Genomic DNA, 26,215 nt, shown 5'->3' on the forward strand with positions numbered 1-26,215 from the left:
TATGTCAAAAATATTTGCTAAATATCCTTATTTCGGACTTTCACCGGTGGATGTCGACATTAATCAGATTTCGTTATTTCACGGTAACATATATAATAGATCACGGGAGGGTATCGTGCAGTACCCTCTGGTACCTAATTTTCAGGTTTAAATTTCCAGAGGTTTTTGGTTCTTTGATGCTTCCGAGTAAATCTTGGAGGATCAAGTCATTTGGAAAGGGGCTCACCCATCAACAATTCTTTATTAGCAATTAGATAACCGAAGACTTCACATGCAATTTTACTTTTTATTCGGGGGGGGGGGGTTAAACAGTCAAAATCGGACCTCTCCTGTTTATATTCTAACTTAGAACTTATTTTTACTAAAAATTGTATATTTTCAATTGCACGGGATTATGTCTTTGCAAAATGCATCTGCAGCCAGTCACTTTGGCTCTTAAAAAAACACTGTAAATAATTTTATGGGTACACCTATGTTAAACAGAGTCTTTTATTTACTGCAATGGAAACCAGTCACGAAAAACCCGTCTTTGACGGGATAATTCAAGACACTGCTATAGAGTAATACAACGTATAGCGTGGTTTTCATTGCGTATACGATATTTAAACTGTTATTTTTTGGGTTTTAGGGGGGAGGTAGCTGGTTAGGTTAGATTACGTAATAATATATGCTATGCTTTACCCCCCCCCCCTAATGTGCAAATATATAGCCCAAATTTGTTTATAAACTATTATATATTCATCCTATTTTATTTCATTAGTATTAACCAAACTAGCAGTATATAAAAGAGTACGTTTCACATAGGAGTACCATTTTTTCATTTCATAACATCTATTCTAAGTAAGTCTGGCCATTGTTGAGAGAAATTTAAGCTTTACCCGTTTTATTTCTTCTTTTCTTCGTTTTCCAGACCATGAGGATCTCGAAATATAGTAGCCAAATCAGAACTTGGAAACACAAATTAAGAAAATTCAGCCCAATCTGGCACTTATGTAAGCACCATCCCCCAAAGCGTTTTTTTTTCTTTTAAGTGCATGGCTTATTTAATACTGCTACTGACAATTCATCGCAGCACAAAACTCCTTGAGTTCACAAAGCTGTAGACGCTCCCTCCTCCTACACCCCACTTTGTTCAGAGCTTCACTCTCTATTCCCTCCCAAGAAGTTAATACTTGATTTAAATAATTCCTCATGTCTTTTCCCGACCCCATTCAAGGATATTCAACTTTTAGTCAGTGGCGTCAATTCATGGAAATTTAGGTAGAGACAAAAATGTATGTTTCAAAATATTGCGAGACAATCTGTCATTTTTTTTCAGTTTTTCCAATGAAAACACCGAAGTAATTTTTCAGTGAAAATCTACGCCCACTCCTAACAAAAAAGAATTTTGAAAATCTACACGTACATGCCCTCCCAATTGACACCACTGCTTTTAGCTTGACCGTAACTGGATTCCCAAAAAGCAAGATTTTGGTAAGTCATTATTCTTCATTCATACAAACTGACCGAGAACATCTGAATCTTCCTTCCCTTATTGCCATAAAAAGTCGAAACACATGGATCGAACCACACTCCTAATACATCCTATTCTTTGATATATAGGGCTATTTGCTGAGCGGCTGGTATCTTCTTTTTTACTGCATCTATGAACTAAGCTGTGTCACGTTTCCCTAATTTGTATGTCACCCTTTGGTTTGTGTTGCCAACATAACAATTACGGCTATTTGAAATCGAACAAAAACTTTGGACTTTTACATCGTGTCGCTCCATATCAGATCTAAGTCTTCGCCCTTTCTGCAATGTTATGCATTTTTTTTCCATTGTAGCTTTGAATTAAACCACATCATTTGCAATATAATTTATTTGTCACTTTATTTTCTTGACAAGCCTCTTCTAGCTTGTCGAAAGAAAAAATACAATATTTTCAAGCCAAATCGGAGGTTTTGACTTTTATTTCGTGTTGCTACATATCAGATGTATATCTTCCTCCCTTACTGCAATGTTTTGACTTCTAGAAGGGCTTCAATCACGCTGAGAGATATTTATCGATGTCCCAATCAGGTATATTATTCAGTCATTATATCTTTGTTGAAAGATTTTATCGCAAGAATGAGTTCACAACACTGACGTGGAAGGGACGGAAAATGGAATAACGAATAGACCTAGTGAGAGAGTGAAAACTCGCGCCTGTTAATTTATTTCTTCCTTGGATGCTAGGGCTGTTCCTAGAACCTTGACCTTTTTTTTCTTTTTTTGATATTGAAAAAGTGGTGAGAAATTTTTGAAACAGAACCAGAAAAAGTAATTACGATTATTTAAAAAATTACAGTCAAGTATTTAAGTAGCATTTGACGAAGTTGGCATCTTTTAAGTAAGCTTAAAAACAGGAACGAACGTAGAAATTTATTTTTGGGGAGGGTGTTAAAAATTAAAAACAAAAAACAAATTATAGTAAAAACTATAATAAATTACACAATCGTAAGAATCGTGAGATTTGGGGGAAGGTAGACGGATCCGATACCTTCGAAGTAGGTAATGGCAAATCAAAGTAAATCCAGAATCAGGCACATATGCACTAATTTTTTCGTGGGAGGCGATTGATTTTTTTGATAACTAGAATAAAAAGTGCCCCAAAAATTCAGGAAAGTTAGAATTCCAAGGGGAGGACTCTAGGCCCCCTCCCCTCTCCTGTGCACATTCCTCTTTAGGAACATATAATAGCTATGACCAGCGGTGGATCAGATACCATAAAATCCCAATCAAAGTTGAAGAGCAGTTCTAGTCCTTTCAGATAGTATTATAGCCGTGAGAAGTCTGGGAGAAGGTTATCACAGTGTGACATTATGGATTGATAATCATATCTAGGGTGTCAAGTATGAATTAACGATGTTTTACGCTTCACAAATCACAATAGCTTACTGAAAAAGAATATGTCACTTCCAACTCTATTCTCTGTAGGACCAGAAGTCACTTTCTAAAAATGTTTGATATGAAACCTAGTCTTGGGTGAGGACCCCTTCATTCCTCGTATCAGGGCTATCAACTCATAAAAATGTGCATCCCCCCCAATTAACAACTCCGCCTCCCAGCATTGAAAACTTTGAGCTATGAATATGCTTAATTCAATTAAAACTGGAAGACATAATGGGGCTGCATCAGAAGATTGTGATTTATACATAATAATTTTTGCTTTCAAATAATCGCACTCCAAGTGGGAAACTATTTGCTACAGCTACATAGAGAATTGACCCAAGATATTACATTCAGAGTGTCATTTTTAAGACCGACACACAAAAAACGATTAGAAATAAAATCATAGGATGAAAAAAAGTGAATGGTCATGTGAATGAAAAAAAACATTCACAGCCGGGGATCCAGTAGACCTGAAACCAATGGAACGGTGTTATGGTATCGTTTTTAGGAGAAATTAAATAAAAAAAAAGTTTTTCTAACTGAAAGTAAGGAACGACGTTAAAACTTAAAACGAACAGAAATTATTCCGTATATGAAAGGGACTGTCCCCTCCTCAACGCCTCGCTCTTTAAGCTAAAGTTTTTTTATTGTTTAAAAAAATAGAGTTGTGAGAAAGTCAAACTTTAGCATAAAGAGCGAGGCGTTGAGGAGGGGACAGCCTCTTTCATATACGGAATAATTTCTGTTCGTTTTAAGTTTTAACGCCGGTCCTTACTTTCAGTTAAAAAAACTAGTTTTTTTTTATTTAGTTTTTGAACGTTTTTGAATTAATGCAGGTTTTGATTTTGGCTCACCGTACAAAAATAATTAAAAAAAAATGTACATATTAATTTTACTATTATTTGGTTCAATGGCTTTCTCGAAACTTGTTTAATTTTATTTACGAACGTTTTTATTAGTAATAAATATACGTAACGTACGAATTAACTTACGTAACGAACTTCTATATTCATATATTTTTAATACGTATATTAGGGGGTTCGCCTCCTAGTCAATACCTTGCTCTTTAAGCTAAAGTTCAAATTTTGTTCCAGTTCTTTAAAAATGACCGCTTAATCCTGACCGCTTTTAAATTAGAATAAATAGCTCTTATGAAAGTACTAAAAAATCTTTGGCTTAAAGAGCGAGGTAATGACTAGGGGGTGAACCCAATCATATGCGCAATATTTTCTGTTCGTTTTAAGTTTTGATGTTGCTGCTTACTTTCAGTTGGAAAACTTGTTTTTTTTTTATTTAATTTCTGATCGTTTTTTAAATAATGCTGGGACATCCGGCGTCCCCTTCATAACAATGTCCCTTCCCCCATGAAAACTTCCTCCGTGGAAAGATCCTCCCACATAACAAAAAAGCAAAAAAAAAGACGAATAAAGACGCATCCGTTATCTTTCTTCTGGCAAAATATGCAAAATTCGACATTTTAGTAGATAGAAGCTTTAAACCTCTACAGTAGGGTTCTCTGATACGCTGAATATGATGGTGTGGTCTTCAATAAGGTTCTATAGCTTTTAGAGGGTCTTTCCCCCTTTTTTCTAAAATCAGTCAAATTTTCTCAGGCGCGTAACTTTTGATGGGTAGGACTAAACTTGATGAAACTTATATATTTGAAATTTCAGCATTAAAATCTGATTCTTTTGATGTATCTATTGGAATCAAAATTGGTATCCTGTTTTCTAGAGTTTCGGTTACCATTGAGCCGGGTCGCTCCTTACTTACAGTTCGTTACCACGAACTGTTTGAGCATAGAGCAAAAGAAGAAGAGGCAAAAGACCCCGGCTCAATAGTAAACAAAACTCTATAAAAGGAATTTTGATACCAATAGATACATAAAAAAGGATCAAATTTTTATGCTGATTTCAAATATGTAAGTTTCTACAAGTTTAGTCTTACCTATTAAAAGTTACGCGCCTGAGAAAATTTGCCTTATTTAAAAAAAGGCGGAAACACCCCCTAAAGGTCATAGAACTTTAATGAAAATCGCACCATCAGATGCAGCGTACCAGAGAACCCTACTATAATAGTTTCAAGCTCCTATCTACCAAAATGTGGAATTTTGTATTTTTTGCCAGAAGAAATATCATGGATACTTTTTTTTTTTTTTTTTTTCAGGGACGATTGTATCGAACCAGCGGTCCTGAAATATCACTGGAGGGCTCATTCGAACGGAAATTAAAAGTTCTAGTGCCCTTTTTAAGTGACCAAAAAATGGAGGACAACTAGGCCCCCTCCCACGCTCATTTTTTCCCCAGAGCATCCGATCAAAATTTAGAGATAGCCATTTTGTTCAGCATGGACAAAAAATACAATAACTATGTCTTTGAGGATGACGTAATCCCCCAGAGTCCCCGAGGGAAGGTCCGCATGTTATGAACTTTACCCAATGTTTACGTATAGTACTGGTTTTTGAGAAGTATACAGAAGTTTTGAGGGGGATTTTTTTGGTAGTTTGGCGGGGGGAGTCGGGTCGTGGGAGGATCTTTCCTTGGAAGAAGTTTTCATGGGGGAAGGGAAACTGCTATGAGGGAGGCGCCGGATTTCCCAGCATTATTTAAGAAAAAAAAAATGTCAGAAATTAAATAATAAAGAAAACATTTTTTTCAACTGAAAGTAAGGAACAACATCAAAATTTTAAATGAACAGAAATTAATACGTATATGATTGGGTTCGTCTACTCATTACCTCGGTCTTTACTCTAAAGTTTTTTTTTGTATTTTCATCAGAGCTATTTATTCTAATTAACAACCTTTGTGATTAAGGGTAATTTTTAAGAATTGGAACAAAATTTGAGCTTAGCGTAAAGAGCGAGGTATTGACTAGGGGGCGAAACCCCTAATAAACGTAATAAAAATATACGAAATAGAAGTTCGTTACATAAGTTAATTCGTAAGTTACGTCAGAACAAAACTTCGAGAAAGCCATTTAACCAAAAAAAAAAGTAAAATTAATATGCAAATTTCGTTTTAGTTATTCCGTGACAGAAAGTACATGCTAGTGAGCTACTGAGATTCTCGAGGCTCACACAGTAGGGAATAGTAGTGTGCCCTCATGAGGCCTCGTGCTGCGAAGTGTAGTCAGCAGAAGCGTATACATCATATTTAACGAAATAGCCCACAAGAGGATAGGAGAATATTCGCTTGGAACGAGATAATAAAATATTACTCTAAAATCTTTGATGATTTCTTAGAAGTATGCCAAAGCCTAAGATGGTATATTTACGCCCGTATTTTAATATTGGATACGTTAACAGATAATAATTACTTAAAAATCGAATTGGGGTTAATGTATGGCCTCTTAAATATGTAAATTGTACAACTTTCTTGACAACCCATCAATTTCTTTTTGCATGATCGCAACAGAATATATTAGCAGACTTTCTGCAACGTCATTTGTTGCAATTTAGTTTTTGCTATTCTAGGCATTTTAGCAATCACCATATAATTTAAAAATGATAGCTTAGTTTACTTTTGCACCATATTAAGGTCAAAAGCTAAAGTATAGGTTGATCTGAACGGTCAGTCATCTGCAATTCATTCTTATTTGGATTACAAAAACTTTTGAATTGGGATGTGAATTAAAAAATCTAATTGCATTAAATGAGGGGCGTTGGTTCAAAAGCACAAATTGGTAACTATAACGATTCGTTTTATGCGTGCAATTCTTCATTAAAACAGTTTTAAGAATAATAAGATTTCGATTATGCCTTGGTTAAATAGGCATGGCTAACATCGTAACAATCCCCCTTAGAACTAAGATATTTATGATAATGTAAGGAAGGAGATTTTATCCGGAGCGGGAATAAAAAAGGCTTCTCGGCAGTTTTTCACGTGACATTACTGGTTCCCACTTTTTCGGCATAAAATCATCGCTGTGTTCACATTTCAAGACGTAATTTACAGAAAAATTTACAAAAGTTGTGCCTCAGATACAATGTCAGCACCAAACATTCAATTAAATCTGGTATCCAAAATTATCATCATTCAACTCTAATTCTCAAATTCTTTCATTTTAAATGACTGTACTGGAAAAGGTGACATTTTCCAGCGATGACAATTTTGAGACAAGACCAATCTCTAATCGACTCGTAATCAAATATCTTTGCCCTTGAAAATCCAAAAGTCTTTGTCCAATCAAACGTCCTTGATAGAGCCCGTCTATCGGTACCTGCTCATAGCCCAGGCCATGTTTCAGCTTCTTGCACTAATTATGGGATTTTTGTGACTACTTGTGCTAGCAGAGCTGTGTTTTGGTTGTGCGTCACACAAAACCAAACCGCGGAATTTGGAGCAACGTTGTGCCATAAAATTTTGTGTTAAGCTCGGAGAATCGGCAAGTGTGATGTTGAAAGAGGTAAAACAAGCCTAAAACGAGCATTCCTTATACCGTGTTCTATATTCGCTCGGCCACATCATGTTTGGAGGGTATAAAATATTTTGAAGATAAACGCTGTTCGGGGAGGTCTTCTGCTGTTAGTACCAATGAAAATATCGAACGTGTGAACACTCTTGTGAGATCAGACCGTCGTTTAACATTAAGAATGCTGAGTGAACAACTAAATTTGGGTATATTTACCTTCCATTATAGCGTGAAATAACAATTGGACATGCGAATGGTCTCTGCCGGAAAAAGTCATTTGTAATCATCTCCAGAATGAAATGTTTATTCAAAGGTCAAAGTAATCGGTAAGAACTGCAAAGGCTAATTTTGCATGAAAATGAGCTGAATGAGCTATCCAGGGGCAGATCGAGAGCAAAATCTGGGGGGAATGTGACAATGGCACCAATAAGCAAAATCTTGGGGAGGGGGGGGGGTCAATGTGACAAGGGCCCAATAATTGACCAAATTGACAAGTTTATTTAAAAAAATAATTAAAAACAGGTAAAAGACAAGGAATGAGGTCACCAGAAAAAATCTAGATTGGAGGACGGGGTTTCCCCCCTGGTCCCACTGGATCCGCCACCAGAACTATCTTACTAACATAGCCAATATTCCAGAGTGAGGAATGCAGAAACAATATTGCTGTTCCTCAGCTTTAACAATGGGTTTGCGGATTAGTTAAATCTCTAAATAGAAACTTTAAAAAGATATTTGATTAATCGTTATCTTACCTCAATATTAACGGATAGCTTCAAAGTTGATGATGATTGTTTTCCATCGAAAATATGAAACAAAAAAAAATCTTCGCTAGGCTCCTTTCCAAGATGATCATTTTGGACATAAACAAGCTGTTCGTCCAACAAAGCTTGGACTGGAAACGTGGATGACTTTGCCTCTACGGTTCCACTATCACCTGTTAAAAAGAATAATTGAATAAAATTTAAATATGTATTTTGACAAAAAATTCAAAGTGGAATACACAATTCGGATGTGGCAATTCGAACGGCATTATGAAAAAAAATGGGTAAAAACAGTACTTCACGTCTTTCTTTTTATTATAATTAATCATTTACTAAATATGTATCCGATAAACTCCTTTTTAGAAGTTCCGATTTTCAACAATTTCTTTGAATGAGAAAATAGGATATACCACACTTTGGGGAAAAACGAAAGTTGCAGATACTATGAGAGCCAAATGTGAAAGACGAAAATATGATGGACCAATCGGCAGAATTTGTTCAGTTTGAGGGCCCGGGCCTTATGTTTTCAAAAAGTGTCTTGTAACGCCTTTGGACTTCCCGCAGCCGAATTGGGAAACTGAATGGGCAAATATTAATATCTTTAGTGACTTTTGAAAAATGGAGTTCATCGTTATTATCAATCAATAATTTTCTTGATGCTAGAGCAATTTGTGAGAAATGCTGGTAACGGTTGTTTGGCCCAGAAAGATTAACATGTTGGAAAATTGAATAATTTATTTCTCCACGAGTCCGATAAATTTTAAGTATATTTGGGAATTCCGTGAAAATTTTTTTGTATCAGATTCGATTATCTCAACTTGCGAACACCAAGTTGAGCTTAACAGCGATCGATTTATGATGGATGAGCATTAGTCGGTTTTGTTGTAAGTTTTAACAGACGTAAACTAGAATTTGGTGACGAATACTTACGATCGTGAAAAATATTACATTTTCATATACGATTCTCATGGATTCTTCTAGTTCCTCGTTCCGTCAATTCCGGAATGAGCAGAATACAATTTAGAGAAAGGTATGTGACTAGCGAAGGAAGAAAATTAGATTACTTTCAATTTCTGTAATTAACCGTCAGTCTGGCGACCCTTGACACTCAGAAAAAAGAACAACTAATTCACACTACATATATCACTTAAGTTTTTCAGAAGCTTGACGGTATGCTACATTGTTCACTGCTGAAATACGAGAGTCTCAGGACGTCTATTGTTCAATCTATGAATATAACAAATTATATCATTATTCTTAATGTTAAATTTATTAGTGAAACTCCGTCTTGCTATTAAGTTTTTTGAATTTGTCTCTCAGCAACCCTTGATTATTTCAATGTTGGATTTGGAATCCAGGACTGCAGATAGGGAGTCGAAATATAGGAGGCTTTAAGGCTGGAGGTAAGTAGAGAAGGAACTACCATTTTGCGTACGCCCCCGTACCAAACAGGTTTTTCTGATAGATATTCTATTCTACTGGTCATTACACTCTTTGCCAAGAGATTTACGCAATTAATTAAACCTGTATTATAAAACCAGCGCGTCTTGTTTCGAGATTTAACGGACAAGTTTTTGAAAAGCAGACAGTTTTTTTTTCTTGTTTAGCATTTGCAAAAAAGGGGTAATTAGTGAGTGGAAATTTTTTTAATGCTTTTACAATCGGAGATGTTTGATTAACCTTTGCGAAAAAAAGGGGTAATGGGATTTGTGAATTGGAGGAGATGCCATGATTATGTACTGTATAATACACAAGTGATGTTTTGGAGCGTATTGTCAATTTAACGAGAAATGACTGAAAAGTGTTTTGAGGGAGATGGGTTGCATGGAGGGTTGTGTTGCATGAGAGGTCAGTTAAAGGGGGTACAGTTACGCGGGGGTTTCGGTTATACCGGGGTTCAGTCACAAGGGGGTTCAGGGGCACGGGGGATGAGTTAAATGGGGATTGAGTTCCACGAGAGTAGTGCTTTGTCGTGGTTTAGCTTGTCACAGTTTTAAAAGAGCTTTACGGGGATTGAGAGACTCAGTTGCCTTAGTCCTAGTGTATGTTCTGTGTTTGAGTAAAATGAATAACGATGTTGGGTTTTTAAATAATTTTAGTTTGATACTTTTAAAAGCGCGTTAAGTGGTGGTATAAGCTCAGTTTCCGGAATAGTAATGGGTGTGAGTTTATAGGGTGTAAGAAGAAATAATATATTGTTTTTCTATCTTTAGTGTTCTATTAATTATGTAGATATGTAAGGAGTTTTAGAGACTCAGTTGCCGGATTCCGATTAGTTTTTCTTTAAATGATGGTGATTAAAAACGAAATTTTTTTGTTAAATAAGTAGTTTTTGTATCTTTTAAAATATATATACGTTGTTTTAGAAAGTCAGTTGACTTATTAATTGTGGTTTTTATTTTATTTGTGGTGCTTTGTTGTATCTTTTAAGAGAGCTTTACAGTGATTGAGAGACTCAGTTGCCTTATTCCGTGTGGTTTTTCTTTACTTGGAGGTCACTTGAATTATATTTTAATAGAGATTTAAAGGATTTGAGAGACTCAGTTGCCTGATTACATGTGGTTTTTCTTTACTTGTTGGTCATTAAAAACGAAATTTTTGTGTTAAATAAGTATTTTTTGTATCTTTTAAAAGAGCTTTACGGGGATTGAGAAACTCAGTTGCCAGATTCCGTGTGGTTTTTCTTTACTTGGCGGTCATTAAAAACGAAATTTTTGTGTTAAATAAGTAGTTTTTGTATCTTTTAACACAGCTTTAAGGGGTTTGAGAGACTCAGTTGCCTGATTCCGTGTGGTTTTTCTTTACTTAGTAGTCATTAAAAAAGAAATTTTTGTGTTAAAAAAGTAGTTTATGTATCTTTCAAAATATCGTTACGGGGATTGAGAGACTCAGTTGCCGGATTCCGTGTGGTTTTTCTTTACTTGGTGGTCATTAAAAATGAAATTTTTGTGTTAAATAAGTAGTTTTTGTATCTTTTAAAATAGCTTTAAGGGGTTTGAGAGATTCAGTTGTCTGATTCAGTGTGGTTTTTCTTTACTTGGTTGTCATTTGTTGTATCTTTTAAGAGAGCTTTACAGGGATTGAGAGACTCAGTTGCCTAATTCCGTGTGGTTTTTCTTTACTTGGAGGTCACTTGTTGTATCTTTTAAAAGATATTTAAAGGGTTTGAGAGACTCAGTTGCCTAATTCCGTTTGGTTTTTCTTTAATTGGTGGTCATTTGTTGTATCTTTTAAAAGAGCTTTAAAGGGTTTGAGAGACTCAGTTGCCTGATTCCGTGGTTTTTCTTTACTTGATGGTCATTAAAAACGAAATTTTTGTGTTAAATAAGTAGTTTTTGTATCTTTTGAAAGAGCTTTAAGGGGTTTGAGAGACTCAGTTGCCTGATTCCGTGTAGTTTTTCTTTACTTGGTGGTCATTTGTTGTATCTTTTAAAAGAGCTTTACAGGGTTTGAGAGACACAGTTGCCTAATTTCGTGTGGTTTTTCTTTACTTGGTGGTCATTAAAAACGAAATTTTTGTGTTAAATAAGTAGTTTTTGTATCTTTTAAAAGAGCTTTACGGGGTTTGAGAGACTCAGTTGCCTGATTCCGTGTGGTTTCTCTTTACTTGGTGGTCATTGAAAAAGAAATTTTGCTCTAAATTAGTTTTTCTAATATATTTTAAAAGAACTTTACGGGGGTTTGATAGATTCTGTTACCTTATTCCATTTGGTTTTTATTATTTTAAGTAAAGAAAATTAATATCCTAAAAGTGTCTTATTCAATATTTTTTAAAACTTCGAAATTTTTAAACTTTATTTTTTTTTTCTTTTTGTACATAACTTAAAATGTCAAAATATGCTTACAGTTCTAACAATTGCGCTCTGTGATTGGTCAGAGACACGATGGGACTTTCCCACTGGTATTCTATGACCGGTTATTGAGACTACCTAATCTATTGCAAGTATTAAATCAGTATTTTTTACGCAATGGAACGATAAACACATAAGTCATATCTTTAAAAAAAGTGAAGATGGAGCATTTTAATAAAGTGTGTTTACATAACAAGGTTATTGTAGCATTGAATGCTGACAAAGAGAAGTATTTAAACTTAGAAACAAGTACAGGTGGTAGCACTATTGGAAATGTATGCCTGTATTGTCATGACAGTAAGGAATTAAATTTCTTTGGAATACCGAAAAAATTCAACTCTTATGTTGGTGTTTATGAGAGATTAAGATCTCCAGAGATGATTGCACTCATAGATAATGCCAACATAAAAATAATCATTGATGATAGAGGAAAACTCCTTGCTACTGTTGCAGGTAACACATTACCTACTGATACATCCAATCGTCACCTTTCGGGTATTAGCATTCAACGGAAGATCAATAAATGAATGGCCTACTATTCTACTAATATCGTAAACCATATCTTGTCTACATGCCGAAACTGTTACCTATGTAAAAATAATGTGATAATAGACAGTGAAATTGCGAGAAAAATAAAAAGGGCATTGTCAGGAAATATCACGATGGAATATAAAGATGAATTGATGAAAAAAAAAGCACCACCAAACGTTACTGTCATTGATCAAACCGTCATTGAATAAAATAATACCAAAGACGAAAAGCATATTAAGTCTGTTGATGAGACACCAGTAAAAATTGTGTATGACTCAAAATAGAATAATGATTATTCTACTGATTACGAACTAAGAAAAGACAATAGCTATAATATCAAGATAGAACATGGTGAACTATTTTATGGAACAGATTCAAAATGTCCAAAGTTAATCATTGATAATAATAATGTATCATAATATATTTTTTGTATTAATATTCTACATAGCATTATTTCATTAAAAATATATTATGCATTACATTGTTATGTGTTCATTATTTTTAGAGTAAGCTAGCATATCAAACGTTTAGAATGTCTAATAAAACGTCGGAGATGTAAGAAAAGGAATTTGCATACATGTATTGTCAGACACATGGGAACAAATTCTTTCTTGAATTCGCCTCCTGGATAAATAAAAAAGACATTTCATTCAAGAAATTATGACGAAACTCTAAGTAAGCAACAAACTCTTTCTTGAAGTTACCTCATGGATACACAATGCAGAAATTTCATTTAAGGAATTATCAAAAATTGTAAGTAAGTAACAAATTCTTTCAAAAATATGTTAATACGTTTAAGCAATAAATATCCTTAAGCTTAACCCGTCTTTATTCTTCAGAATAGCTTTAATCATTTCATTAAATTATGAAGAAATTGTAAGTAAGTCAGTTTAGCTTTCTTGAATTCGATTCATTGACACAATACATATAATTAAGTCAAGAAATCATAATAAAATCAAAATTAAGTAATAAAGTCTTTATTGTTTTCACATATTGTACAAACAATTCTGAAATTTAATTCAAGAAATTATGAAGTAACTGTAAATAGGTAACACACTCATGTTACCTCATGGATACACAATGCAGAAATTTAATTTAAGAAATTATCAAAAATTGTAAGTAAGTAGCAAATTCTTTCTTGAATTCGCCTCCTGGGTAAATAAAAAAGACAGTTCATTAAAGAAATTATGAAAAAATTGTAAGTAAGTAGCAAATTCTTTCTTGAATTCACCTGCTGGATAAACAAAAAAGATATTTCGTTCGAGAAATTATGACAAAATTCCAAGTAAGTAACAAACTCTTTATTGTTTTCATGACTTAGATACACGATGTAGAAATTTAATTCAAGAAATAATAAAAAAATTCTCATTAATTAGCAATTTAGTCATTTAAGTAAGAACATTTATGATCAAAAAGGATAAATCTTATCGTAAATTATGAAAAAAAAACAATGTCTTTCTTGAAGTCCAATCTTGAATAAACGAAACAAAAATTTTCATCAGATAGCTAATAAAAATAGTTGTAAGTAAGTAACGAACTCTTTTTGTTTTAACCTATTTTGTACAAAGTACAGATAAATCATTCAAGAAATTATGAAAAAATCGCAAGTAAGTACCTTTTTTTCTATTTATCAAAAACAATTTTTACTTAGCTACACGATGTAGAAATTTAATTCAAGAAATTAGGAAAAAATTCTCAGTAAGTAACACTTTATTTCTTTAAGTGAACTCTTGGATACACAATATATAAATTTCATTAAAGAATTTATTTAATTATTTAAACGATGTATAAATTTGATTCAATAAATTATGAAAAAATTCTTAGTTAGTAACTATGACTTTCTTGAAGTCATCTCTTGGATACACAATGCGGAAATTTCATTCAAGAAATTATGAAAATATTTGTAAGTAGGTAACAAACTCTTTACTGATTTCACCTCTTGGATATACAGTACAGATACTTCATTCAAGAAATTATGAAAAAATCGCAAGTAAGTAACTTTTTTTCTCTTTATCACAAACAATTTTCACTTAGCTAAATGATGTAGAAATTTAATTCAAGAAATTATTGAATAATTCTCAGTAAGTAACAATTTCTTTCTTGAAGTCAACTCTTGGATATGCAATACGGAAATTTCATTCAAGAAATTATGAAAAAATTTTAACTAAGTAGCAAATTCTGTCTTGAATTTACCTGTTGGACAAACAAAAAAGACATTTCGTTCAAGAAATTATGACAAAACTCTAAGTAAGTAAAAAACTCTTTATTGTTTTCACGAGTTAGATATACGACGTAGAAATTAAATTCAAAAAATTATGAAAAAATTCTCAGTCTAAGTAGCAAATTCTTTCTTTAATTCAACTGTTGGATAAACAAAAAAAAACAAAAAAGATATTTCGTTCAAGAAATTATGAAAAAATTCTAAGTAAGTAACAAACTTTATTGTTTTCACGAGTTAGGTATACGACGTAGAAATTAAATTCATGAAATTATGAAAAAATTATAAGTAAGTAACCATTTCTTTATTGAAGTTAACTCATGGATACACACAATAAGTAAATTTCATTAAAGAAATTATAAAAAATATTTGTAAGTAAGTAACAAACTCTTTATTAATTTCACCTCTTGGATATACAGTACAGATACTTCATTCAAGAAATTATGAAAAAATCGCAAGTAAGTAGCTTTTTTTTTCTCTTTATCACAAACAATTTTCACTTAGCTACACGATGTAGAAATTTAATTCAAGAAATTATGAAAAAATTCTCAGTAAGTAACAATTTCTTTCTTGAAGTAAACTCTTGGATACACACAATACGGAAATTTCATTCAAGAAATTATCATAAATATTTGTAAGTAAGTAACAAGCTCTTTATTGATTTCACCTCTCGAATATACAGTACAGATACTTCATTCAAGAAACGTGATTAAACACGTTTTGAAACTACATGCTATTTGTATGCCTTTCCTTGGCACCTTTCCAAACGAGCGGGGATTCCCCACTTCTACACATTGCAAAAAGTGAGCACTACGAAAACTCCACGTTTTCAACCAGACTGGTTTTTTAGGGACCAATCAGGAGAGATATGCAAAGTCGACATAGCTTTATTTCATTTTTTAAGGTTCATTTAGACGAGGTTACGTGCGCGCACGTAACCTCGTCTAAATGAACCTTAAAAAAAAATGAAATAAAGCTATGTCGACTTTGCATATCTCTCCTGATTGGTCCCTAAAAACCAGTCTGGTTGAAAACGTGGAGTTTTCGTACTGTTCACTTTTTTGCAATGTGTAGGAACCAGTGGGGAATCCCCGCTCGTTTGGAAAGGTGCCTAGGAAAGGCATACAAATAGCATTTAGTTTCAAAACGTGTTTAATCACCTTTATTTAATGAAGTATCTTTACTGCATATTCAAGAGTTGAAATCAAGAAAGAGCTGTTTACTTACTTACATTTATTTTTTTTAATTTGTTGACTAAACATTTTGTATTGTGTGTATCCAAGAGTTGACTTCAAGAAAGAAATTGCTACTTACTGATAATTTTTTAATAATTTAGTTAATTAAATTTCCAAATTGTGTAACTAACTGACAATTTTTTGTGATAAAGAGAAAAAAAGCTACTTACTTGCGATTATTTCAAAATTTCTTGAATGAAGTATCTGTACTGTATATCCAATAGGTGAAATTAATAAAGAGTGTGGGACTTACTTACAAATATTTTCATAATTTCTTGAATGAAATTTCCGTATTGTGTATCCAAGAGTTGACTTCAAGAAAGAAATGGTTACTTACTGAGAATTTTTTCATAATTTCATGAATTTCATTTCTACATCATATATCTAACTCGTGAAAACCATAAAGTTTGTTACTTACTTAGAATTTTGCTATAATTTCTTGAACGAAATGTCTTTTTTGTTTTTTTTGTTTTATGCAAAAGGTGAATTCAAGAAAGAATTTGCTACTTAGACTGAGAATTTTTTAATAATTTCTTAAATTTAATTTCTACGTCGTATATCTAACTCGTGAAAACAATAAAGTTTGTTACTTACTTAGAATTTTGTCATAATTTCTTGAACGAAATGTCTTTTTTGTTTGTCCAACAGATAAATTCAAGAAAGAATTTGCTACTTAGTTACAATTTTTTCATAATTTCTTGAATTAAATTTCTACATCGTGTAGCTAAGTGAAAATTGTTTTGTGATAAAGAGAAAAAAAAAGCTACTTACTTGCGATTTTTTCATAATTTCTTGAATGAAGTATCTGTACTGTATATCCAAGAGGTGAAATTAATAAAAAGTTTGTTACTTACTTACAAATATTTTCATAATTTCTTGAATGAAATTTCCGTATTGTGTATCCAAGAGTTGACTTCAAGAAAGAAATTGTTACTTACTGAAAATTTTTTCATAATTTCATGAATTTAATTTCTACATCTTATATCTAACTCGTGAAAACAATAAAGTTTGTTACTTACTTAGAATTTTGTCATAATTTCTTGAACGAAATGTCTTGTTTTGTTTTTTTTTTGTTTATCCAACAGGTAATGAATTCAAGAGAAAGAATTTGCTACTTAACGAACTTTGCACAGAATTTTTTCATAATTTCTTGAATGAAATTTCCGTATTGCGTATCCAAGAGTTGACTTCAAGAAAGAAATTGTTACTTACATGAGAATTTTTCAATAATTTCTTGAATTAAATTTCTACATCATTTAGCTAAGTGAAAATTGTTTGTGATAAAGAGAAAGAAAGTTACTTACTTGCGATTTTTTCATAATTTCTTGAATGAAGTATCTGTACTGTATATCCAAGAGGTGAAATCAATAAAGAGTTTGTTACCTACTTACAAATATTTTATTAATTTCTTGAATGTAATGTCAACAGTGTGTATTCAAGAGATGAGATCAAGAAATACAATTCTACTGATGTAGAATATCTTTATGGTTTATTTAATCAAATGTCTGCATGGTTCATCTCCGTCATAAAATTCTCTAATAAGATTTCTATATGGTATATTAGTGAGTTGACTTAAAGAAAAAAAGAGTTGCTTACTGAGTATTTTTTCTTAATTTCGCGAATTAAATTTCTACATCGTGTAGCTAAGTGAAAATTGTTTTTGATAAAGAGAAAAAAAGTTACTTACTTGCGATTTTTTCATAATTTCTTGAATTAAGTATCTGTATTGTGTATAAAAGAGTGTAAAACATAATTATTTTGTTCCTTACTTACAAATTTTTTCAGAGGTTCTCTGATGAAATTTCTGTTTTGGGTATTAAATATTGGAATTAAATATAGAAATTGTTTTTTTTTCATAATTTTCGAAAAGATACTTCCTGCTTGTTCATAAATTATCCTAGTTAAATGAAGACGATACCAATTAATGAGAATGTTTTCATAATTTCTTGGATGAAATTTCTACAACGTGTATCTAAGTCATGAAAACAATAAAGAGTTTGTTACTTACTTGGAATTTTGTCATAATTTCTCGAAAGTAATGTCTTTTTTGTTTATCCAGCAGTTGAATTCAATAAAGAATTTGCTACTTACTTACAATTTTTTCATAATTTCTTTTATGAACTGTCTTTTTCATTTACCCAGGAGGCGAATTCAAGAAAGAATTTGCTTCTTACTTAAAATTTTTGATAATTTCTTAAATGAAATTTATGCATTGTGTATCCATGAGGTAACATGAGTGTGTTACCTATTTAAAATTCCTTCATAATTTCTTGAATGAAATTTCAGTATTGTGTATCCAATAGGTGAAAACAATAAATACTTTATTACTTACTTGTGATTTTATTATGATTTCTTGAATTAAATATCTGTATTGTGTCCAGGAAGCGAATTCAAGAAAGCTATTGTTACTTACTTACAATTTCTTCATAATTTAATGAAATGAATAAAACTATTCTGACGAATAAAGACGAGTTAAGCTTAAAGATATTTATTGCTTAAACGTATTAACATATTTTTGAAAGAATTTGCTACTTACTTACAATTTTTGATAATTCCTTAAATGAAATTTCTGCATTGTGTATCCATGAGGTAACTTCAATAAAGAGTTTGTTGCTTACTTAGAGTTTCGTCATAATTTCTTGAATGAAATGTCTTTTTTGTCTATACAGGAGGCGAATTCAAGAAAGAATTTGTTCCCATGTGTCTGACAATAGATGTATGCAAATTGCTTTTCTTACATCTCCGACGTTTTATTAGACATTCTAAACGTTTGATATGCTAGCTTACTCTAAAAATAATGAACACATAACAATGTAATGCATAATATATTATTAATGAAATAACGCTATGTAGAATATTAATACAAAAAATATATTACGATACATTATTAATATCAATGATTAACTTTGGACATTTTGAATCTGTTCCATAAAATAGTTCACCATGTTCTCTCTTGATATTATAGCTATTGTCTTCTCTTAGTTCGTAATCAGTAGAATAATCATTATTCCATTTTGAGTCATACACAATTTTTACTGGTTTCTCATCAACAGGCTCAATATGCTTTTCGTCTTTGGTATTATTTGGTTCAATGACTGTTTGATCAATGGCAGTAACGTTTGCTGGTGCTTTGTTTTTCATCGATTCATCTTTATATTCAATCGTGATATTTTCTGACAATGCCCTTTTTATTTTTCTGGTAATTTCACTCTCTATTATCACATTATTTTTACACAGGTAACAGTTTCGGCATGTAGACAAGATATGGTTTACGATATTAGTAGAAGAGTAGGCCTTTCTTTTATTGATCTTCCGTTGAATGCTAATACCCGAAAGGTGACGATTGGATGTATCAGTAGGTAATGTGTTACCTGCAACAGTAGCAAGGAGTTGTCCTCTATCATCAATGATTATTTTTATGTTGGCATTCTCTTTGAGTACAATCATCTCTGGAGATCTCAATCTCGCATAACCACCAACGTAAGAGTTGAATTTTTTCGGTCTTCCAAAGAAATTTAATTCCTTACTGTCATGACAATACATGCATACATTTCCAATAGTGCTACCACCTGTACTTGTTTCAAAGTTTAAATACTTCTCTTTGTCAGCATTCAATGCTAAAATAACCTTGTTATGTAAACACACTTTATTAAAATGCTCCATCTTTACTTTTTTTTAAAGATATGACTTATGTGTTTATCGTTCCACTGCGTAAAAAATACTGATTTAATACATGCAATAGATTAGGTAGTGTCAATAACCGGTCATAGAATACCAGTGGGAAAGTCACATCGTGTCTCTGACCAATCACAGAGCGCAATTGTTAGACCTGTAATCATATTTTGACATTTTAAGTTATATACAAAAAGAAAAAAATAAATAAAGCTTAAAAATTTCTAAGTTTTAAAAAAGTTTGAATAAAACACTTTTACGATTTCGAGTGTATTTACTGAAAAGAAGAAAAACCACACGGAATCAGGCAACTGAGTCTCTCAAACCCCGTAAAGATATTTTAAAAGATACAAGAACTACTTATTTACAACAAAAATTTCTTTTTTAATGAACACCAAGTAAAGACAAACCACGCGGAATCAGGCAACTGAGTCTCTCAAACCCCGTAAAGCTCTTTTAAAAGATACAAAAAATACTTATTGAACACAAAAATTTCGTTTTTAATGACCACCAAGTAAAGAAAAACCACACGGAATCCGGCACCTGAGTCTCTCGATCCCCGTAATGCTCTTTTAAAAGATACAAAAACTACTTATTTAACACAAAAATTTCATTTTTAATGACCACCAAGTAAAGAAAAACCACACGGAATCAGGCAACTGAGTCTCTCAACCCCCTTAAAGCTCTTTTAAAAGATACAAAAACTACGTAATTAACCCAAACATTTCGTTTTTAATGACCACCAAGTAAAGAAAAACCACACGGAATCCGGCAACTGAGTCTCTCAATCCCCGTAAAGCTCTTTTAAAAGATACAAAAACTACTTATTTAACACAAAAATTTCGTTTTTAATGACCACAAAGTAAAGAAAAACCACACGGAATCAGGCAACTGAGTCTCTCAAACCCCTTAAAGCTCTTTTAAAAGATACAAAAACTACTTATTTAACACAAAAATTTCGTTTTTAATGACCATCAAGTAAAGAAAAACCACACGAAATCCGGCAACTGAGTCTCTCAATCCCCGTAAAGCTCTTTTAAAACTGTGACAAGCTAAACCACGACAAAGCACTACTCTCGTGGAACTGAATCCCCATTTAACTCAAGCCCCGTGCAACTGGACCCCCGGGTAACTGCACCCCGGGCTAACCGCCACCCCCGGGGACCTGTACCCCCTGGACCGGACCGCGCGTGCCCCTCCACCCGCCCAGCCCCCCCTCGCCCGCAAAACACGTTTCAGTCATTTCTCGTTAAATTGACACTACGCTCCAAAACATCACTTGTGTATTATACAGTACATAATCATGGCATCTCCTCCAATTCACAAATCCCATTACCCCTTTTTGCAAAGGTTAATCAAACATCTTCGATTGTAAATGCATTAAAAAATTTTCCACTCACTAATTACCCCTTTTTTGCAAATGCTAAACAAGAAAAACAAAACTGTCTGCTTTTCAAAAACTTGTCCGTTAAAACTCGAAACAAGACGCGGTGGTTTTATAATACAGGTTTAATTAATTGCGTAAATCTCTTGGCAAAGAGTGTAATGACCTGTAGAATAGAATACCTACCAGAAAAACCTGTTTGGTACGGGGGCCTATGCAAGATGGTACTTCCTTCTCTACTGAGGTACCCCAGACAAAGGCAAGCCCTGTCACTAAAAGTGTGCTTCAGTCTCTTTTTGACAGCGGGTGAAAATTTACTGTGGCGTTCATGAGCTAAAGCTTGGTTTGTTTTCATTAGATGTTTTCATCTCATTCCGAAATACATGTTGTGTAATTGCTTTTGATCAATGAGGATCGAATATGTTGGTGGCTTTATTAGAAATAATTTAAAAGCATACTACGTTTAAAGATTTCATAATTGTAGTCTTGTAGTCTACATTGTAGTCTACAATCATGAATGAATCATTGAATCTCTCCACCAGAAGCTAGCGGTCATGCGCCTGATGCAAATACACACGGATAAAGTAAACATTAAGAAAACAACGACGAAAATTATATGTAATTGCAAACGGAAAATGTTCAAATCCTATATTCAATTACTATGGCTTATCAGGAATATCAGGAGCAACTCAGATTTTGAAACGGGTTGCAACTTTGAGGTTGCGTAGAGTTTCAAACCACTCTGTATTCCCTGTATTAAACCCAAACAATCTTTTCCGACACCCTTCAGACTAGGGCAACAAGCCATTAAATGAAAAACTTATTCTACGCAACACATTTGGTAAGGGTTCGAATACAAAGAATAATCTTTGAATTTCCTATGTTTATCAGCTCGTGCTAGCAAACCAACCCTAAAATCAGTAAGAGGCTTAGAGCAGAGCCTGTTTTGCAGTCCAACATCGTCTAATCCCCTTGTTAGGACATCCAGGGCTCTTTAGTCACTTTCTGAAAATTCCTACCCGTCTTCGACAAAAGAAGTAAACTTCATAAGGACAAAACACAGACCACTAAAAATTCAGAGCGTGCTTTGCCAGATTTAGAGAGACTAGGGGAAATTAAAAGAAAAGAAAATTCTGCCTCGCAAGGAATTACACTTAGCTGAAATCAGGGTAACGACATCTGATAATTTTTTCGAAAAAGTTTGAATTGGATGTGTTCGAAAAACTTTGAATTGGATGTGTACGGACAATCGAAAAATTTTGATTGGACGTGTTTGGGGGAATGATGGGCGTGGGGGGGGGAGGCTAGTTGCCCTCCAATCACTTTCGACTATTAAAAAGGGCACTCGAACTCTCAATTTCCAATCGAATGAGCCCCTTTTGAAGTTTTTACGACGACCCTTTCCATATGAAGTGCCCAGCTCTAAAGGAAAAAAAAATACATGGTACATTGTGCCAACATCATTCTTATATGCCCTCAGGGCATAACTTAAAATCCTTGCCCAGAGGGTTGTGGGGGATTGTCCTCCTCAAAAACATATTTTACATCTGGAAATCAACTACGCTGAACAAAATGGCTACCTCAAAATTTGATTGGGTGTGTTTGGGGGAATGATGGGCGGGGGGGGGGCTAGTTGCCCTCCAATCACTGTCGACTATTAAAATGGGCACTAGCCACTCCAATTTCGAATCGAATGAGCCCTTTTCGAATTCTCTACGACAACTCCTTCGATACGAAGTGCCCGGCTGAAGAAAATAAAACACATTGTGCCCACATCGTTCTTTACTTAGGCAGCGCTAGCGCGCTGCCTATGAAACCTGCCTTTGTGATTCAGAGGTTTGTGATTCGAACAAAATTCGAACTTTAACGTAAAGAGCGAGGTACTGACTAGGGGTAGACTCCCTTATATACGCAATAAAAACATACAAATATAGAAGTTCGTTACGTAAGTTAATTCGTAAGTTACGTCAGAACAAAATTTTGAGAAAGCCATTAGCCGAAACAAGTAAAATTAATATGCACATTTTATTCTAAATATTTATGTATGGTGAGCCAAAATCAAAGCTGTATTAATTCAAAAACGTTCAGAAATTAAATAAAAAAAAACTGAAAGAAAGGTTTTTTTTAACTGAAAAAAAAACAAGTTTTTTTAACTGAAAGAAAGGAGCGACATTAAAACTTAAAACGAACAGAAATTATTCCGTATATGAAAGGGGCTGTCCCCTCCTCAACGCCTCGCTCTTTGCGCTAAATTTAGGCTCTTTCTCACAATTTTTTTTAAACAATAATTTTTATTTTATTTAACTTATTATTTTATATAACGTTGATTATTTTATATAACTTATTATTATATTTTATTTAACTTATTATATATATTTTATTTTATTTTATTTATTATTTTATTTTTATTTATTTAACAATTTTTTTTTATTTAATTAAAGAAATGGTCTTCTTCAATCTTAGCTGGGAAACGGCAAATGTTTGCTAAAGACTTTGTATATGTGATCCTATGACATCAGCCCTATACACATCTTTGAGCAGAATAGGTCTTTGGAACAAAGGGATTGGTGGCTATTATCTTTTCCCTTTTTCATCGGCTGCAAATGAGAATTAATTTGTTCTTCGTAAGAAGAGTAAACACCAAAGTTGTCATCAGTAGAGGGAACTAATTCCAATACTCATCAAAATCAATCACCAAGAAAAAATAGATTAGTTTGAATAATGGACTAGAACACGTGTAAGTTCTTAACTCGCGAGATCATTTTTGTTTATCTTTGAATTTCTTTCGAACGAAGAACAAACAGAACAAATTACCCTTCTTCAAAGAATGTAAAACGATATAGAATAGAGTTTCTAGTAGGATAGAATTAAATAACAGAAAATAGCCTTTACATTTGGTAAATGGCTGGATATTATGTCCTCGTAGAGTCTAATTTCAATAAAGAGTTCATAGACGAGTCTCTCTTCAAATTGGGATGTGAAATAAGTTTGTTCTGTCCACCACTCTCGTGCAGTACAAGGTCTGGGTTATACCCTCCACCATTTGTTAATCAAAATATTGAGTACACTCATGCATACATTATGTCAGCTAAATCCTGTAGAAAAGTTCCGAATTTAATCTTTCAATTTAGTAGTTTAATAAACATTTTTAGTGTTTGCTCGGTTTATACCCAGTTGCGTCAATTGAAGAAAATACATGGAGGGGGGAAACATATATTTATCAAAATCTATGGGGGGGGGTGGTACAATTGTGTCATCTATTTCAATTTTTCAACAAAAATACCAAAAAGCGGTTTCTCAATGGAATACCAAAGATCGGAGGTATTTTTCGAAATTAGTGGAAGTGGAATCTAGGGAGGGCAAATGTCCCCTTAGCCCCCACCCATTTGACGCCCCTTTTTATACTTAGCCTAATTTTGCTTTACTCTTCCATTTCTTACGTAGAGGACGTACGCTTATGTTATGGTGTTTGTAAGGACGGACATGGTTTTCACTTTTACTGTAAATAAATAAAATAGAAAAACGATCCATTTTATGGCTAAGATCAGTTTTCATAAAGGCCAGTAACGTAACAGCTACAAACATAAATCTGCCAAACTTTGGCCCTAGAACAACTGCAAGTTAACATAATACACGCACCTAAATTCCTTTGCATAATATAGCCAAAACTTGGGGGCGAATCCAAACGGATTTCTAAAAGCGAAACGGGAGTATCCACATCTTCAATGGTAAGCACATCTGGAGAAAGGATTTCTTTTCTACCTTCATCAACCGTGAGTTCTGAATTCACTATGACTTGTGGAGGCTGGCTGTTCACAGGTCCTATTGTTATAATAACTTCAAGTTCCTGTAAACAAAAAGGGCAAGTCCACTTCAATAGGAACCAACAATTATTCCAAGGACATTTATATAAGGAAGACCAGAAATATGTTTTACATAGGACTAATATACGGAAGTGCTAAAAATAGCGGCCTTTCTCACAATAGGAACCAAAATCAACGACTCTGATCCTAAATTATCACAGTTATACTTCACCTTACCTAAACAGAGAACACCATTCGTAATCAGAATTCAGAGGCTTCTGAATATAAAAAAAAAACCAGAAAATCTTAATGCTTCAAAGGGAAACGAATGTCTTTCTGCGCTTCTTTTACTTTATTTAAGTTCAAGACTATTAAAGAGATTATTTTGGTACTTGAGTTTATACGCCGCTCAAGTGATTCATATAAGTAGAACCGGTTTTGAAAATTTCATGTATGAAATTCATTTAGTCAAACAGTTCGTGGTAACGAACTGTGAGTAAGGAGCGACCCGGCTCAATAGTAACCGAAACTCTAAAAAACGGAATTTTGGTACCAATAGATACATCCAAAGAATCGGATTTTAATTCTGATTTCAAATATATAAGTTTCATCAAGTTTAATCTTACCCATCAAAAGTTACGCGCCTGAGAAAATTTGGCTGATTTTCGAAAAAAGGAGGAAACACCCCCTAAAAGTTATAGAAACTTAATTAAATTCACAGCATCGTACTCAGCGTATAAGATAACCCTACTGTAGAGGTTTCAAGCTCTTATATACAAAAATGTGGAATTTTGCATTTTTTGCCAGAAGAAAGATCACGGATGCTTTTTTTTGTGATTTTTCTTTGCCCCAGGAGTGATCATATTGACCCAGTGGTCCTAGAATATCGTAAGAGGGCTCATTGGAGCGAAAATTAAAAGTTCTAGTTCTCTTTTTAAGTGACCAAAAAAATGGAGGGCAACTAGGCCCCCTCCCACGCTCATTTTTTTCTCAAAGTCACCCAATTAAAATTTTGAGATAGCCATTTTGTTTAGCATAGTCGAAAATCTAATAAATATATCTTTTACGAAGACTTAATCCCCCACAGTTCCCAGGGGAAGGACTGCAAGTTATGAACTTGGCCCATTGCTTAAATATTGTATTGGTTATTGGGAAGTATATAGACATTTTCAGGAAGAATTTTTTTCAGGTGGGGGGGGAGGGGGCTGGAGGAGGGGGCTACTCTAGAAAATCTTTCTGTGGAAGATGTTTCTTTGGGGTAAGGGGCATTTCTATGAAGGGGGCGCCAGATTTCCAAGCATTATTTAAAAAACGATCAGAAATTAAATTAAAAAAAACAAGTTTTTCAACTGAAAGTAAGAATCAACATTAGAACTTAAAATAAACAGAAATTATAACATATATGAGAGGGTTCTCTCCCAAGTCAATACCTCGCTC

The 26,215-nt window shown here is 33.4% G+C and overlaps 1 protein-coding gene across 1 annotated transcript in view; it reads right to left on the reverse strand.

Annotated features, from left to right (window-relative positions):
- The window catches only part of LOC148940768 (extracellular matrix organizing protein FRAS1-like), a 194,938-nt gene that overhangs the window by 129,132 nt on the left and 39,591 nt on the right, over positions 1–26,215 (reverse strand). Inside the window, exons 4-5 of the mRNA XM_089105070.1 lie at positions 24,615–24,822; positions 8,076–8,257 (exon numbers count right to left, since the gene is read on the reverse strand). Coding sequence (XP_088961196.1) covers positions 8,076–8,257; positions 24,615–24,822 — 390 coding nt within the window. The remainder of the gene's footprint in view (positions 1–8,075; positions 8,258–24,614; positions 24,823–26,215) is intronic.

Source organism: Artemia sp. Qi Xiang Cuo, chromosome 19 (assembly GCF_049724085.1).
Source record: "Artemia sp. Qi Xiang Cuo chromosome 19, ASM4972408v1, whole genome shotgun sequence".
Classification (NCBI taxonomy): Eukaryota; Metazoa; Arthropoda; class Branchiopoda; order Anostraca; family Artemiidae; genus Artemia; species Artemia sp. Qi Xiang Cuo.